The sequence below is a fragment of the Cervus elaphus genome, chromosome 18 (assembly GCF_910594005.1).
Source record: "Cervus elaphus chromosome 18, mCerEla1.1, whole genome shotgun sequence".
Classification (NCBI taxonomy): domain Eukaryota; kingdom Metazoa; phylum Chordata; class Mammalia; order Artiodactyla; family Cervidae; genus Cervus; species Cervus elaphus.
Genome location: NC_057832.1, coordinates 89,081,001 through 89,097,680, shown reverse-complemented (window position 1 = coordinate 89,097,680; position 16,680 = coordinate 89,081,001). Strand labels below are relative to the sequence as shown.

General features: G+C 41.8%; 1 protein-coding gene and 1 pseudogene across 2 annotated transcripts in view; one reads left to right on the top strand and one right to left on the bottom strand.

Moving 5' to 3' along the window:
- Positions 1–663: 663 nt before the first annotated feature.
- LOC122674417 lies at positions 664–1,413 on the top strand (annotated as a pseudogene).
- Positions 1,414–8,905: 7,492 nt separating this feature from the next.
- VPS41 (VPS41 subunit of HOPS complex) overlaps positions 8,906–16,680 on the bottom strand; it is a 203,202-nt gene continuing 195,427 nt past the window's right edge. For both annotated transcript variants that reach the window (XM_043871900.1, XM_043871901.1), the window contains 4 exons: positions 14,243–14,342; positions 13,808–13,852; positions 11,409–11,488; positions 8,906–10,810 (listed from right to left, as the gene is read on the bottom strand). In XM_043871900.1, the coding sequence (XP_043727835.1) occupies positions 10,730–10,810; positions 11,409–11,488; positions 13,808–13,852; positions 14,243–14,342 (306 nt within the window). In that variant the 3' untranslated portion in view covers positions 8,906–10,729. The remainder of the gene's footprint in view (positions 10,811–11,408; positions 11,489–13,807; positions 13,853–14,242; positions 14,343–16,680) is intronic.

Below are 16,680 nucleotides of genomic sequence, written 5' to 3'. Positions count from 1 at the left end.
TGTATCTATAACGTCTTCATGGATTCCTCTGTTGATGGACATATTTAGGTTGCTTCCATGGCTTGGCTATTTAGTACTACCATGAACATTGGGATGCATTTATTTTTTCAAATTATGGTTTTCTCTGGACATATGCCCAGGAGTGGGAATGCTGTATCTATTAGTTCTATTTTTAGTTTTTTAAGAAACCTCTATATTGTTCTTCAAAGTGACTGTACCAATTTACATTCCCATCAACAGTATAGGAGGGTTCCCTTTTCCCCATAGCCAAGTTTTGTCCATATAGATGTGAATATGGACCTCAACACAGCTGTGGTCACCCAGTCTGTCCTACAACATTTATATAAATTGTCTCAAGGCCTTTATCCATTTCCTTTAGGAAGGCCAGTCTTCTGCCATCATTTCAGCACATTTCAGTGTTCTTAAATTCTGGTCACTTGCGGGTCTGAACTCCTGTTCCCAGATAAGTCAAGCTCTTGCCTCTGGCCACTGTTTACTTCTGCTCTTCATAGTCTTAGATGTAGAACACAGCTCCTCTCTGTTCCCTAAAACTTGTTCATAGATACATTGTTTATGTACTATACTTTACTGAACATTTCAGGGAGATGAAAGGATCCAGTATTGATTTTCCTAAAATTGAATATTAGTTCCCTTTGAGGGCACTGGCGTATTGAAGTGAACCTGAACCGGCGCAGACTTAGAAAGCTCCAGTGAACCTAAGGATGGCGGGCACTGGTTTGGTGGCCGGGGAGGTTGTGGTGGATGCTCTGCCGTATTTTGATCAGGGTTATGAAGCGCCTGGTGTTCGCGAAGCGGCTGCCGCGTTGGTGGAGGAGGAAACTCGTAGATACCGACCTACGAAGAACTATCTAAGCTACCTGACGGCCCCGGATTATTCTGCTTTTGAGATAGACATAATGAGAAATGAATTTGAAAGACTGGCTGCTCGACAACCAATTGAATTGCTTAGTATGAAACGATATGAACTTCCAGCCCCTTCCTCCGGTCAGAAAAATGACATCATTACGCAAGAGTGCGTAAACAATTCTATGGCGCAGTTAGAGCATCAGGCAGTCCGAATTGAGAATCTGGAACTAATGTCCCAGCATGGATGCAATGCCTGGAAAGTGTAAAATGAAAATCTAGTTCATATGATTGAGCACGCACAGAAAGAGCTTCAGAAGTTAAGGAAACATATTCAAGACTTAAACTGGCAACGAAAGAACATGCAACTCACAGCTGGATCTAAATTAAGAGAAATGGAGTCAACCTGGGTATCCCTGGTCAGTAAGAATTATGAGATTGAAAGGACTATTGTACAATTAGAAAATGAGCTCTTTCAAATGAAGCAGCAACACGGAGAGGCAAACAAAGAAAACATACGGCAGGACTTCTGAAGCAGACTGGCTTGGTGGGTAGAGTGGAGGGTACCGTTGGGCTTTCACAGAACATCAAGCATCTTAACTATGAAGAACATCAGCATCTTTTGGAAGCCATCAGTGGTTATATGTTTAGAAGCCATAAAATGTGGATAGTTGTATTCTGTTTGTACATTTTAGCAAAATAAAAAACTTCAACATGAAAAAATAAATAAATAAATAAAGTTCCCTTTGCTCACAAGTTCTTTGAGCATCCAGGTTGCTTGGTCACCTTGTTCCCTAAAACCCTCCCCTTTCAACTGCATTCACTTCAGAAAACAGAACCGCTCAGATCTGCATCCTCGATAGAGCTCTGGGCTAATTTCACTATCTGACAAGTCAACAATTTGCTCTGCTTTGTGGCAAGGAATTGGAAGAGGTTTTGAAGCTTTCTGTCACCCCCCAAGTCTTTACACATGGAAGTGAGCAGAATATTTATTTATAAAACTGATATGACTTACACAATTTCCCTAGGAGGGCAGAACCTAGTGTCAGTTTTGTCTTTAAGTTACATTATTTTCATCCTCTGTTACATGTAGGATTGAACCAGTAGGGCTGTGAGTCATTGAGAAGGTGACATAATTCTGAGGTTGCCAGGCAGAGTCCTGTTGGCTGGCAGTAGTTTCTAATAGTGCCCATCTCATTTTCAGAATTCTTTGGTTGCGAAGCACAAATTATCTGACTACAGTCTAGTTCAAGAGAAGTTGACAGAATCTTGAAAGTGTATCATTGATGTGCCAACACCAAAGCAAAAGGGAAGATGGAGGCTATTGAGAAAAATCGGGACAAAAAGCTAGATTCATTTTAGAAAAATAGAGTTTACTTAAAGTTTTAAATTTTATTTATATTTATTTTCAGCTGGGCTGGGTCTTCATTGCTCTGCACGGGCTTTGTCTAGCTGCAGTGACTGGGGCTACTCTTGGCTGTCTGTGCAGGCTGCTCTTGTTGCAGAGGACAGGCTCTAGGTGTCCGGAGTTGCAGTTCATAGGCCCTAGAGCGCACAGGTTTCAGTAGCTGTGGCACACGGGCTTAGTTGTCCCACAGTATGAGGCATCTTCCTGGACCGTGTTCCTGCATTAGCAGACAGATTCTAATCCACAGTACCACCAGGGAAGTCCCTTTATTTTACTTTTAATTCATTTGAATACAGTAACCTGTGGTGATCTGACCTTTTCAGGCATTTATAGGGTGTGCAGCTAAAGACCTTACCAGTGTGTCTTTTTATTCTTTTTATAATATTTTATTGAAGTATGGTTGACTTACAGTGTTTTTTTTAATTTTATTTTTAATTTTTTTATTTTTTCCATTTATTTTTATTAGTTGGAGGCTAATTACTTTACAATATTGTAGTGGTTTTTGTCATACATTGACTTACAGTATTGTATTAATTTCTGTTCTATAGCAAAGTGATTCAGTTATACATATATATATTTTCATATTCTTTTCCATTATGGTTTATCATAGGATACTGAATGTAGTTCCCTGTGTTAGACAGTAGGACTTTTGTTGTTTATTCATCCTATATACACTAGTTTGCAACTGATAATCCCAAACTCCCAATCTTTCCTTCCCTCACACCCTCTCTATCTTGGTGACAAGTCTGTTCTCTATGTCTTTGAGTCTGTTTGTTTCAAAATATGTTCATCTGTATCATATTTTAGATTCCACATATAAGTGATATTACCTGATATTTGTCTTTTTCTGACTTCACTTAATATGGTAATCGCTAGGTCCATTCATGTAGCTGCAAATAGCATTATTTCATTCTTTTTTTATGGCTGAGTAATATTCCACTTCATATATATGTGTGTGTATATATCACACACAACAAATCTTTATCCATTCATCTCTCAATGGACATTTTGGTTTTTTCATGTCTTGGTTACTGTAGGTAATGCTGCTATGAACATAGGGGTGCATGTATTTTTGGGAACTATAGTTATATTTGGATATATGCACAGGAGTGGGGTTGCTGGATTATATAACTATTTTTAACTTTGTGAGGGATGTTAATACTATTGCAGACTTTTTGATGATGGCCATTCTGACTGGTGTGAGGTGGTACTTCATTATTGTTCTGATTTGCATTCCCCTAGTAGTGCTGTTGAGCATCTTTTTATGTACCTGTTGGCAATATGTATGTCCTCTTTGGAGAAATATCTATTTAGATATTTGTTTTTTTGCTATTGAGTTGCATGTGTTGTTTGTTTATCCAAACTATCTGGGTTTTGTCAGTGAATAGGAAGGTTTGTTTTTAGAAAGCCACAGCATGAACAGGGAACTATAGAAAGTGATGTGTCCATGGAGCTATCAGGTTTCAAGAAAGATGAGTCCCAGGATCTACCCAAGCTACCAAGGCTCTCTATACTCTCACCCTGTCATAATATTTCCAATACTGCCTCCTAAGGAAAGAACTTCACACCCAGAGGAAGAATGTGGTCTTGCTTAGTCTATCAAGGGACATTTAGTGAGTGTCCCTTCTGTAATATACCTGTGGAGGTTCTAAGATATTAATTTCCTATGAGGAACAATTTATTTGATGAGATAAGACATATATACAGGATAATGTATCACATAAATAGCTTTGTTATGTTTGGGCCACAGTATTGGAGGTTGGAGTGAAAACTGCTTTAGGTTGGGGACAGAGTATGTTGGGGAAGAAGACATGGAGATAAGACATTAAGTTGGACTTTGAAGGCTGGGTGGACCTGGAATTGATGAAGAGGTGGAAGAGGGGATGTGAAGACTTGGAGAAAGATGTATGAGAAGAAATTTCAAGCATTGTGAGTAGTAGACTATCTGGGAACATGATTGGATCAGACTAGAAGGAAGATTAATGTAGTAGCTGGGTACAGAATAAATCAGAGAACTGTGGATATTGGAGGCAGGAAAATTGGGAAGAAATCACTTATAACCCATCCAGATGCTAGATATTAGGAATCTGGGCTCAAAACTGTGGCAATGAGAATGCAAAAGATAGAGTGATGGCAAGAAAAGATGGCAGACTGGATGGGGACACAGAGGAAGAGGGGTATTCAATTTTGAAGCTACAACTAGGATGAACTTGAGATGGTGGAAAGGAGGCAAAAGAGACTTTTTTCATGGTGGTGGGGAGACTCTCAAGGGAGGAATACAAGGAGGTGAAATGACAGCATGTCTGTGGTGTGAACATCCATCAAGAGAGGTTCACATTTACAAGATATGTCACTCATGTCACAGAATGTTTTATATATAAAAAGGATATATCTCTGTGTGTCTGAACAAGAGAGGAAGACTGGGAATCCTTTCATTCATCCAACAGACATTTTCAAGTGCCTCATTTGTGACACTCTATCATGGGAAAGACGAACAAGATACGTTCCTTCTTCTTAACTGAATTCATAGTCCACATTCCAGGACAGACACATAAGTGGACTTGGCAGGATGATATTTTGATGTAGTAACCATGGTGGTGGTTTTCCCCTTTGTAATTTCTGCTGTTGTTCCCTTGTTCATAGAAAGGCAGGGTTGATATAGCAGAGGAGCAAAAGTTCTAAAAGAGATTCTTAAAAATTTACAGAATCAACAGTTTGCAAAGATGATTACACCTTAGAAGAAAAGCTATGACCAACCTAGACAGCATATTAAAAAGCAGAGACATTACTTTGCCAACAAAGGTCTGTCTAGTCAAAGCCATGGTTTTTCCAGTAGTCATGTATGGATGTGAGTGTTGGACTGTAAAGAAAGCTGAGTGGCAAAGAATTGATGCTTTTGAATTCTGGTTTTGGAGAAGACTCTTGAGAGTCCCTTGGACTGCAAGGAGATCCAACCAGTCCATCCTAAAGGAGATCAGTCCTGGGTGTTCATTGGAAGGACTAATGCTGGAGCTGAAACTCCAATACTTTGGCCACCTGATGCGAAGAACCGACTAATTGGGAAAGACCCTGATGCTGGGAAAGATTGAAGGTGGGAGGAGAAGGGGATGACAGAGGATGAGATGGTTGGATGGCATCACCAATGCGATGGACATGAATTTGAGTAGGCTGCAGGAGTTGGTGATGGACAGGGAAGCCTGGCATGCTGCAGTCCATGGGGTTGCAAAGAGTCAGACACGACTGAGTGACTGAACTGACTGACTGACTGACTGATCCCCAGGAGTGGGATTACTGGATCATATGGTAATTGTATTTTTAGTTTTCTGAAGAACCCACCTACTCTTTTCCATAGTGTCTGTGCCAATTTATATTCTTACCAAAAGTATAGGAGGGTTTCCTTTTCTCCACATCCTCTAGTGTTTGTTATTTGTAGACTTTTTCATGAGGGCAATTCTTACTGGTGTGAGGTAGTAACTCATTATAGTTTTGACTTGCATTTCTCTGTTAATAAGTGATGTTGAGCATCTTTTTATGTGCCTAATGGCCATCTCTATATCTTCTTTGGCGAAATGTCGATTTTTCTGCCTATTTTTCAATTGAGTTTTGTTGTTGTTGTTATTGAGTTGTATGAGCTGTTTTTTAATCAGTGAAGGTTCATTTTTAGAAAGCCATAGTATGAATAGAGAACTATAGAAAGTGGTGCATCCATGGAACCATCGTTTCCAGAAAGATGAGTCACAGGAGCTACTCAAGCTAGCAAGGCTCTCTCCACTCTCTGTCTTACTTCCGGAACTCCATACCCAGAGGGAGAATGATATCTTGCTCAGTCTACCAAGGGACATTTAAGTAAGTGTCCCTTCTGCAGCATGATTTTTGAGATTATAAGAGATTTATTTCCTATGAGGAACAATTTATTTGAGGAGGTAAGACATGTATACAGAATAATGCATCACATAAGTAACTATTATGTTTGGGCCCCAGTACTGGAGTGAAAATTGATTTAGGTTGGGGACAGAGTATGTTGGGGAAGAAGACATGGAGATGATAAGACATTAAGTAGGATTTTGCAGGCTGGATGGGCTTGAAATTGATGAGGAGGTGGAAGAAGGGAAGTGAAGACCTGGAAAAGATGCATCAGGCGAGGTTTCAAGCATTGTGAATAACAGAATATCCAGATCAGACTGGAAGGAAGATTATGTAGAAGCTGGGTGCAGAATAAAGCAGGTGTGTATACTGGAGGGAGGAAAACTGGAAAGAAATTGTTTATAACTCTTCCAGATGCTAGATAGTCAGGATCTGGGATCAAAAGAGTGGCAATAAGAATGCAAAAGATGGTGTGAAGGTGAGAAAAGATGGTAGACTGGATGTGGACACAGAGGAGGAGGGATACTCAAAGATGAGGTTTCAGGTGGCATGAACTTTGAGAAGGAGGCAAAGCTTTTTTTTTTTTTTTTTTTTTAATGCTGGTGGGAAGGCTCTTAAGGGAGGAATATAAGGTGAAATGACAGCATGTCTACAATGAGAACATCCATCAGGGGAGGTTCACATTTACAAGTCATGCCACCCATGTCATAGAATGCTATATATATAAAATATCTATGTATCTTGAACAGGGGAGGAAGACTAAGCTTACTTTCACTCACTGAACACACATTTTCAAGTGCCTCTTTTGTCACTCTGCCACAGGAAAGATGTGGCAATACGTTCCTTCTTATTTACTGAGTTCATAGTCCACACTCCAGGCCAGACACGTAAGTGGAATTGGTGCATGATATTTTGATATAGGAACCACTATGGGTTGTTCTCCCCCTTGGGCCTTCTAATATTGTTTCCTTGTTCATAGAAAGGCAGAGTTGATACAGCAAAGTAGGAGAAGTTCCAAAATAAATTCTTAAAAATTTAAGAGTTTGTAGCAGCCTCAGCCTTTTAAGTACCCAGACTCAAAGTTTACAGCACAAACCAGACTTGATCCTTCGAGAACCAGTTTCACCGCCCCAGTAAGGAAGTATTCTGCTGGGCTGAGGTAAAGCAGGAGGAGGAGAGAGGCTCCGGGAGAGGAGAGCGGAGAAGGAAGGGCGCCTTGCTCTGTGCTCCGGACTGGGTTCTCAGGTGGAGATGTGATACGGATGGACCCTGCGGAGAGGGCAGAAGCTCTGAGAACAGAACTTCACTTTCTGTTTTCTTTGAGAGGGAGCGAGTCTTGCAAACTGAACACCCACTCTTCTTACCCTCCTGCCACCTACCCACCCTCTTCGGTGTGGTGAGGAAGCAACAGAGAAAGACTATCTCAGTGGGCAAGTTGAATTCCCAGAGCCACAAGGTAGACAGATGTGTTGGGGGCTAGGAGAGCTGTGGTGGTCAGGAGAGCAGGGTCAAGATGAGGACCAAGGACCAGAGACCAGCTGACTCTGCAGACATCACAAGAGATGCTGGCAACAGATGCAGGTGACAGAAGGCTACGGGAATGATGGCACCTCCACCAGTGCCAGTGTGACAGAGGCCAGCTGAGGCCCAGATGAGGCACTGGAGGCTTTAGAGAAATGACGTGACCGTGTTTTTATTTCAGAACCACTGTTCTGGGTGAATGTAAAGAACGGCCTGGGGACTGGCCCCCCGGGGTTCCTGCTTCTGGAGCTTGAGTGTTTCCTTCTCTCTCCTGCCTTATCTTCACTACTGACATCACACTGCTTCTCATCACCCCTAAACCTGCATTGCAGGAGGCGGGCATTTCTTTCTAGATTTTATAAAAGGACACTCAGCTCCATGTCCAGGAGTAAGTGTGAGGTCAAAGTTACTGTTTCGTATCAAAATTGGTCTTGATTAAAACTTAATCAAGCCCAAGTCCTGATAATCATGATCAAATGGTGTGACATTTAGCACATAGAAATGTCTCTTTACCCAAATATGTACGTACATAACATTCCTTATTTAGTGCTACTGAGAGTGAACCTGAAAAAACACCAAGAAACGTGAATACTTTTGTTTACAGAAAGTTTACTTGAACGATTTGCCCTGCTCTGTGCAGCTCGTCCCCTTACGGAGGTGGAGAGGGGGTGAGGGTCCTGGCAGCCAGTTCTGGGGGCTGGGTGAGGCATTTCTGGAGGGTCTGCCTCCCGTCTGTTTCTTCACTTCTCAGTGGTTCTGGAAGCTCTTCCATACTCTGTGATAAATCTGTTTCTGCTCCTATAGCAGATTTTGTTTTCTATCACTGACCAAAACAGGTCAAACACTTTAAAAAAAAAAAAAGGATCAGATGGGTACTGGTTAAGATCATGGGGCCCTGAAGGCTGACTGTATGGGTTTGACTTCCAGCTGTACCCACTGCCTGCTCCCTGACCTTAGACAAATTGTTTAAACTTTATGTGCCCCAGCTTCCCCATGATGATAATGATAATGCCTATCTCATATGGTTCGTATGAATGATAATACATGCAAAGTGCTTGTATCAGTTGCTGACACACGATGAAGGCTCAATATTTGTTTTCATATATTAAATATATGTATTTTAGCAATAGACCCACCAAATAAAAAGCTATTGAGAATGTTTCAGAAATTCTCAAAGGCAGACATACTTAAGCTAGTATAAACAGTGATTGCTCAGTTTTTTGTTTTCATACAATTAAATACACATCGTTTAGCACTAGAATAATCAGTTACATTTTTATTGAGAACGTCTCAAAATTTTTCAAAGATGGACATACTTAAACTAGTATAAAGTCTTTTTGGCTAAAAACAAAAGCAAAATAAAACTGTTATCACAAGATAACTTTGAACTTGATGGTTTCACACTCAGAGATTCGCTTTTTTAAAGGAAAGGACATGAAATTTGAAGTCAGCAACTACATTCTTCTCAAATATAAGTGGAGTAGCTTTGCTTTTCAGCTATGTTTCAAATTGGGCTCACTTGTGTGTGTGTGAAGGAAGAGTTTCTCTGGTTAAAAGTAAAATCTAGCAGTGTAGCAGAAATATCCCTAATCTTGGAATACGGAAATACTGAAAGGGTTGACAGTAACCTCTAACACTTTCTAGTTCTAAATATTTAAGACTAACCAGTGAAGTCTGTTGTCTTCTACTGAATATTCTTTTTAACTCCCGTGCAAAAAGACGTACTGTGCGTTTCCTGTGAACTTGGGCATGTGATTTCTTAAAGCAGAGCCCTGCTCTGAAGTGAGTCACCTTTGTGATAACATCTCTGCACTTTGATTTCTCTGCTGGTAAACCTGGGGATATAATATCTTCTTGGGGTCAGGAGGTAGTCTGGGGAGTCATATGAGAATGAAGTGAGATGCTGCTCATGGGAACGACTGTACCAGGTTCAGCAGTTGATATTTGCTTGGTAGTCATTAGCATCCCACCCTCTCCCCAAAAAGGCAGACACAGAAAGCTGCATTTATTCCCTTTTTTGGGACAAAGAGAGCAGGGAGAGCAAATACGTGTTTTTCACTGGTTAGAGGATGGCAATGTGGCTCAAGGAAATGAAACCAGTGACTATGAGACATAGGCCCAGGTTTGAATTCTCTCCCCCCGTTTTATGCTATGCTCTGCAAGGGCAAAGGAGGCTACAGCAAACACTGTCATGCCCATCCTCCAGCATCAGCCACCTTTCTCCCGAGCATCTCGCAGATTCCACAGCATCACTCCTATCCTCCCTGCCAGCGACACCCGCCCACACTCCTTCACACTCTAGGTGCTGAAACTCTCTTCCATTCCTTATGAGGGTGCCAGAATGCTTGATTAAAGTTGTACAACCCAGTCAAAGTGAGTCTTTCACAGTGGGAAGAGCTAACATTTATTCGATCAACAAACGCTGAGTGCCTGCCAGGGGCAGACACTGCTGGTCATTGGGACACAGAGAACATGAAACTGGTCATCGGTCAACATGAAACTGCATGGCATCAGACTGCTCTTGTTATTCCCAGACATCACATAGTCAGTGACAATACACACAATGTTTCATTCAATGCCAATCAAGAAGGTAAGCACAGTTGATGACATACTAAAAAAAAAAAAAAAAAAGCCAAACCCAGAATCTGAGAGTGGTTGCTGGCAGAGGATATGAAAACAAGGTCCAAGGTGCTGCCAGACAGCCTCAGTGGTGAGGCACTCGGCCATCTGGGACAGCTCTCAGCAGTCCATGTCATGGCTGGACAGTTTTACTGAAATGTCACTTCCAACTCCAAGACTTCAGTTTCTCTTCCTAAATAATGAGTCAAACAAATAAATGATAAAAATGCTGACTGTGAACGCACAGCTTTCAAGGTATGGCTGGGGAAAGCCCTAACTTCTTTACCAACTGCAAAGAGAAACATCTAGTAAACAGAAGAGGATGCAGAGGCTCTTCTTAAGCATAATCTAAACATGTACGAATCTTAACAGCACTGGTGCCAACAAAAGCTTCTGTTGCTGCAAAAGCAGTCCTCAAAGAGCACGAGGAAGAGGCTGACAAACAGAACCCAGCTATTTTTTCATCTCCAAAATGGCACTTCCTGGTCCCCGGTGCTTCGCACTGCAGATGTTACAGAACTGCGCAGGAGAGGTCTAAAAAACACAAGTGAAAATGCAGACTTTTAAAAGATCATCTCCTTCTACTATCATATCCAGATGGGATGCACTGGTGGAGGATGGGGAGCAGGCCATGCGATGTCGCTCCTTTCCCCAGAGGGTACAGCTGGTTCACACGGGATTCTGTCTAGACCAGCTGTTGTTCTGGGACTCAAAGGACGCCCCACAGAAAGACGAGCCTAATGTGACCCAGGGACACCCCAGGGAACCCACCTTGACACTGAAAAAACAGTAGTGTCGTGATACAGAAATCAGGGTGAGAAAGTCAGACACAATAGAATGTGGATCTCCCTGTAGTTCACATCTCTGGAGCCCAACAGTCATCGATTTTATCTGAACAAATTATATACATGAGTATGCTTTTATAATGTTTAGTATCATGTACTAAGCAGTTTTACATTTGAGAAATAGGCTTATCACTTTTTCTGATGTGACAAACTATAACTGTGAGACACAGATGAAGGTTATAACTTTGAACCAGAGGATGTCATAAGAGGATGGTTATCATTTTAAGCACATCCCTCTGGCTGCACCAATTGCTTTCAAGTTGGTGGTGGCCAAGCCACCCACTCACCATGCTAGGCACAGGCAGGCACTCCTTGTGGAACATATGCCGGCAGTGGAAGACCACCATGCTGAAAGGCTTCGCTGCGTCTAGGGGGAGAGGGCAGAGAAGAGAGAAGAGCTCAGGGCAACAGCAGTTTCATTTTCAGCCAGAAGCTGCCCTGGGGGGATTGCTAATTTACAATCACATCCCGGCCAGGCGGCGTGGTTGAACGCAGGGCAGGCAGGAGTCCTGTTGCTCTGGGGTCCTCGGTTAGCTGCCTGGCTTCCCAATCAGTTACTGCAGCTACACACTGGGGATGATTTCATGGCAAGGCAACAGCATTTGTTGTAAAAAAAAAAAAAATATATATATATATATCTATATCAGCATGTGTATGTGACTTTACAAGGTTCTCCCTCCCCCAGCCTGTGCACATAATCGTGACATACCACATACTGAAGTGGATTCTGTGGTCTGTAAGGATGCTTTCTGCCTGAAAGCATCTGCGTTTGCCAAGACCCTTCAGTGACTCCAGGGCAGAGCTGGGCGAACATCCTTGGTGTGACCTTGCTCTGTACCATGAGTCCGCTTGGGCACTGCACCTCATCTGCTCCTGCTCCGTGCAGCCAGCTTAGTTCCAGTAAGATTGAACCCTTAACAGAGTAAATTAGAAATCTGACTATACTGTGCAGGTGCATGTGGTTTCCTTCCGTTAAAACACTGACTAAAACACTGCAAAAGCTCACTGCTTTCCCTACGACCACTGCGGTTTTCTTTTTCTATTTTTTATTATAGTGGATTTACAGTGTTGTGTTAATTTCTGCTCTACAGCAAACAACAAGATCATACTGTGTAGCAAGGGGAACTATAGTCAATGTCCTAGGGTAATCCATAAGGGAAAAGAACATGAAAAAGAATGGATATGTGTATGCGTGCGTGCTAAGTTGCTTCAGTGGTGTCTGACTCTGTGCAACCCTATGTACTATAGCCCACCAGGCTCCTCTGTCCATGGGATTCTCCAGGCAAGAGTACTGGAGTGGACTGCCATGCCCTTGTCCAGGGCATTTGCCCAACTAGGGGATCGAACCCACGTCTCATTATGTTTCCTGAATCAGCAAGTGGATTCTTTACCACTGGCCCTACCTGGGAAGCCCTGGATATGTGTATAACCCACTGCAATTTTTAACATAAGCACTTAAAATCCAAACCTCTACAGAGGACCCCAAGTGGAATGACTTCTTGTGCTCCTGCCCTATTAAATAATCCCTCAAAGCTAAGTAAATGCTACACAAACTAGGTCTCGTAGTGCTTCTCCATGTTGAATTTATACATATGAAGCACTTCCTTAGCTTCTCAAAAACTGCTTTACTTTCTGCTTCAAAATATGGAAATCCCCCTCTTCACATCCTGTGTGTTATTTGCTCAGTCGTGTCCAACTCTTTGGAACTCCATATTTTGTAGCCCGTCAGACTCGTCTGTCCATGGAATCCTTTAGGCAAGAATACTGGAGTGGGTTGCCATTTCCTTCTCCATGGGATCTTCCCGACCCAGGAATCAAACTTGGGTTTCTTGTATTGCAGGCGGATTGCAGATTCCTTACCATCTGAGCCACCAGGGAAGCCAAACCCATCCTATATGAGCCGTATGTAAAGTGCTTTTTTTAAAAAAATATTTACTTCGCTGTGCCAGGTCTTAGCTGTGGCATGTCAGGGATTGAACCTGGGCCCCCTGCATTGGGAGCATGGAGTCTTAGCCACTGGACCGCCAGGGAAGTCCCTAAATTGCTTTGATTGTAGTTGGTGATAGATATATATATCTACATATAAATAAACAAACATGCACATCTTTTAAGGAACCACAGTTTCCAATTAGAAGGTGAGTATCTATTTCCATTGAAATACATATGAGGTAACTCAGGAGCCTAGATCCACACAGCAATGAAAAGTTTAAAGAAAAGTAAAAGCTACCTATAATTTTTTCCCCAAGTATACATATGGTTCTTCTACCTTGGAATCTAAACAAGTAGATGGTAAGTTTTCATTTTGTTTTGTTTTATACTAAGGCAATGGTTCTTAAAGACTGGCCCCTGAACCAGTAGCATCCACACCACGTGGGAACTTGTTAGAAATACAGATTTTTGGGTCCCACCCTGAACTATTGAATCACCCCCTACAGGGGGTGGGACCAGCAATCTCAGTTTTAAAAAGCCTACCCACAGATGCAGACTCACTCTAAAACTTGGGAACTTTATCCCTAAGGAATTGGCAGCAACAGTATGCAACTGAGTAGGGATATGGCTGAAATTCTTCTCTAAGCTGAATTATTCCAAAAGTTTTATACAGTGTAATTTGCTAACTTCAAAATTTTAACTCTGCTCATCATTAACACATATCTGGGAATTTTTTCTCCCCACCCAGCCATCTTACCTGATGGAAGAATAGGGGAAAGGCAGGACTCACAGATGTTCTCCTCTGCAAGGAAACGCACACAGTAAGTCCCCTACATACGAACCTTCAAGTTTCAAACTGTCAGAGATGCAAATGTGCCCCTGGATGCCAGCTACTGTACCACACTACTGTACTTTTCAAGGTAATGTACTGTAAGATTTAAAATGTCTACTTTTGGGTTTGGTGGTTATGTATGATTTGTGTGAAAAAGCATTATAAACCTATTACAGGACAGTACTACATAGTCAATTACGTTAGTTGATACCCAAGTTAACTTTGTTGGATTTACGAATGTGCTCTTGTTGGAACATATGTGGGGGACTTGCTCTACACTTGGGATTACATAATGCTTCTCTTTGTCCTGTCTGAAAGCAAGGCATGCAGTTCCAATATGATTCTTTCCATTTTACTTACCATCAACCAGAATGCCTTTCATTTGAGTTCGGTGCATCTTCTTTAGTAAGGACAGAGAGTCGGCTACGAGAATCTTCTTACAGCCTTCACGAAGCAGAATCTAATGCACACAATGTAAAAGAAAAACCACCTTAAAGAGATTCAAATATGGGGGAGAATCCTCTTACTATTCTCGGGTGGGGTCAGGAAGAGGCGGTCCCTTTCCTTTTAAACCAGTTCCTCTGGCCACACTGTGAGTTTCCATTCTGGGTTTGGGGGGTGGGTATTGTAGTGGAAATTGGGAGAAGCTGTGTGAGGTATGCTAAGCCAGATGTTGTTTTTCACTAGAACTCGCTGCTTTTCAAAGAGGAAAACATTCAAGGCCTTCTGGGAGGCTCTGGTGCAGCATCCATGTCTTCTTCTTCTGGCCCAATGGGTCTGAGCGCACATGGTTCCGTGGGGCTTCATGGAAATTCACACGATGGAGACATCGCCATCTCCCTGCTGCCCAGCTCTGGGTCATGACACAGCTGCATCCTGCCCTCTTCACATCAAAGTCACTCTCGACTCTGAAAACTCTGTGGCTGTTCTGCTTTCACACAGTTTCAATTCATGCCATCAGGGAAGGAAACTGGAAGCAGCCAACTGTGGTCCTCCATCCCGGATCGGCTGTGATAACACGTCTTCCTCTCAATCCCAAGGAGCACCGGCGTTGGGTGCATGCAGCCCGAGGGCTTCTCCCCTCATCATATGAGGGCAAAGAGCCATGGAAACAGAAGTGATACCCAAAGTTCTGCACCCACCATTTCGAGAGTTGATGAACAGGAAACTACATGATTTTACTGTTTCTACATGAAGAAACTGCCTATGAAGTTTTATTCTTCAGAATGCTGCTAGAAATTGACTTTTTCAGATTCATTTAAGAAAACAAACTAACAGATGTCATGAAAGCATACAGAAAGAAGAGAAAAATACAGTAGAAAAGATCTAAAAAATACTGATGTTGGTGAGCTTTTTAAAAAAACTTATTACCAAACATATCTCGCTGCTCTAATACTAAAAGCTTAACACAAATAGTGTCAATCAAACAAAATGTTTCAAAAAGTCAGTTGTAGCTTCTGTAATCGTTACAAGCATACTTTGTTCTACTGTAAGATTAAATAAGAATGTATTTATGTTAGTTGTTGAAAACTAACACAAGACTCTAGATTCTCCCTATTTTTCCTTATTTCTCTGCAGTTCATCATCGATAATGATCCCAACCAAAAGAAAAGCACCAGGCTCACCTTTTTTACAGTAGTAAGAGTGTATGTACATCAGCGAAGTTATTATGGTTCATTAGAAAGAGCTGCCATGGGGAAAAAATGTCATACAAGGCTGCCAAGTTTCTGAAATTTCTCTGAATGTTGAACTTTTTGCTGACACTGTCTTGTTTGTACTGTAGTGCTTATCGTCAGCATGGCACATGAGAAAGTCACCTGGTTTCATAAACCCCTGATAGGATACCAGAGCTAGGACTGGGAAACCATTTTACCTACTTTCTAATCCATCATTTAAATCACAATGCAATGGGATTTAAATTCTACTTGAAAAAAGCTTTGCCTTTTGTCAGGTTTATTATCAAAGATGAATTGCAGAGAAATAAGACAGAAAGACTCTTCTCAGGTTGGAGTTGAAAAAAAGATAAAAGTATGCATGTAACTAAGTGATTAAAGAAGCTATAGTTGGTTGTCATAAGCACCTATGTGATGAGGCCAAACAAATAATTTTAGAGAATTTATCTTAAATGTTTATATAACTTTTATTTTCAAGAATATTAAGAACTATCTCTTGTCTCATGCATGAGACAAGTGCTCGGGCCTGGTGCACTGGGAAGACCCAGAGGAATCGGGTGGAGAGGGAGGTGGGAGGGGGGATCGGGATGGGGAATACGTGTAAATCTATTGCTGATTCATGTCAATGTATGACAAAACCCACTGAAAAAATAAATAAATAAATAAATTAAAAGAAAAAAAAAAGAACTATCTCTTAGAAGAAATTACGAGCTTATATACTGTGAGTTGAAACCCACGTGAGACCAAGAAAAGGTAAGAAAGCAGCCACTGTTTCCTCTTACTCTGTCTCTGGATTTCAAAGTAGAGACCTATGGGGAAATGATAAAGTCACAGGGGACTGTATGTGCATGCGTGCTCAGTCATGTTTGACTCTGTGACCACATCCATGGTCTGTAGCCCGCCAGGCTCCTCTGTCCATGGAGTTTTCCAGGCAAGAACACTGAAGTGGGTTGCCATTTCCTCCTCCAGGGGATCTTCCTGACCCAGGGATCAAACCTGTGTCTCCTGTATTGGCAGGCAGACTCTTTACCAACCGAGACACCTGGGAGGCCTCTACAGGAGATTATAGAGAAAGTAAATACAGGGAAAGAACTTGGATAAACAGATGTCTGGAGTCATTTATTT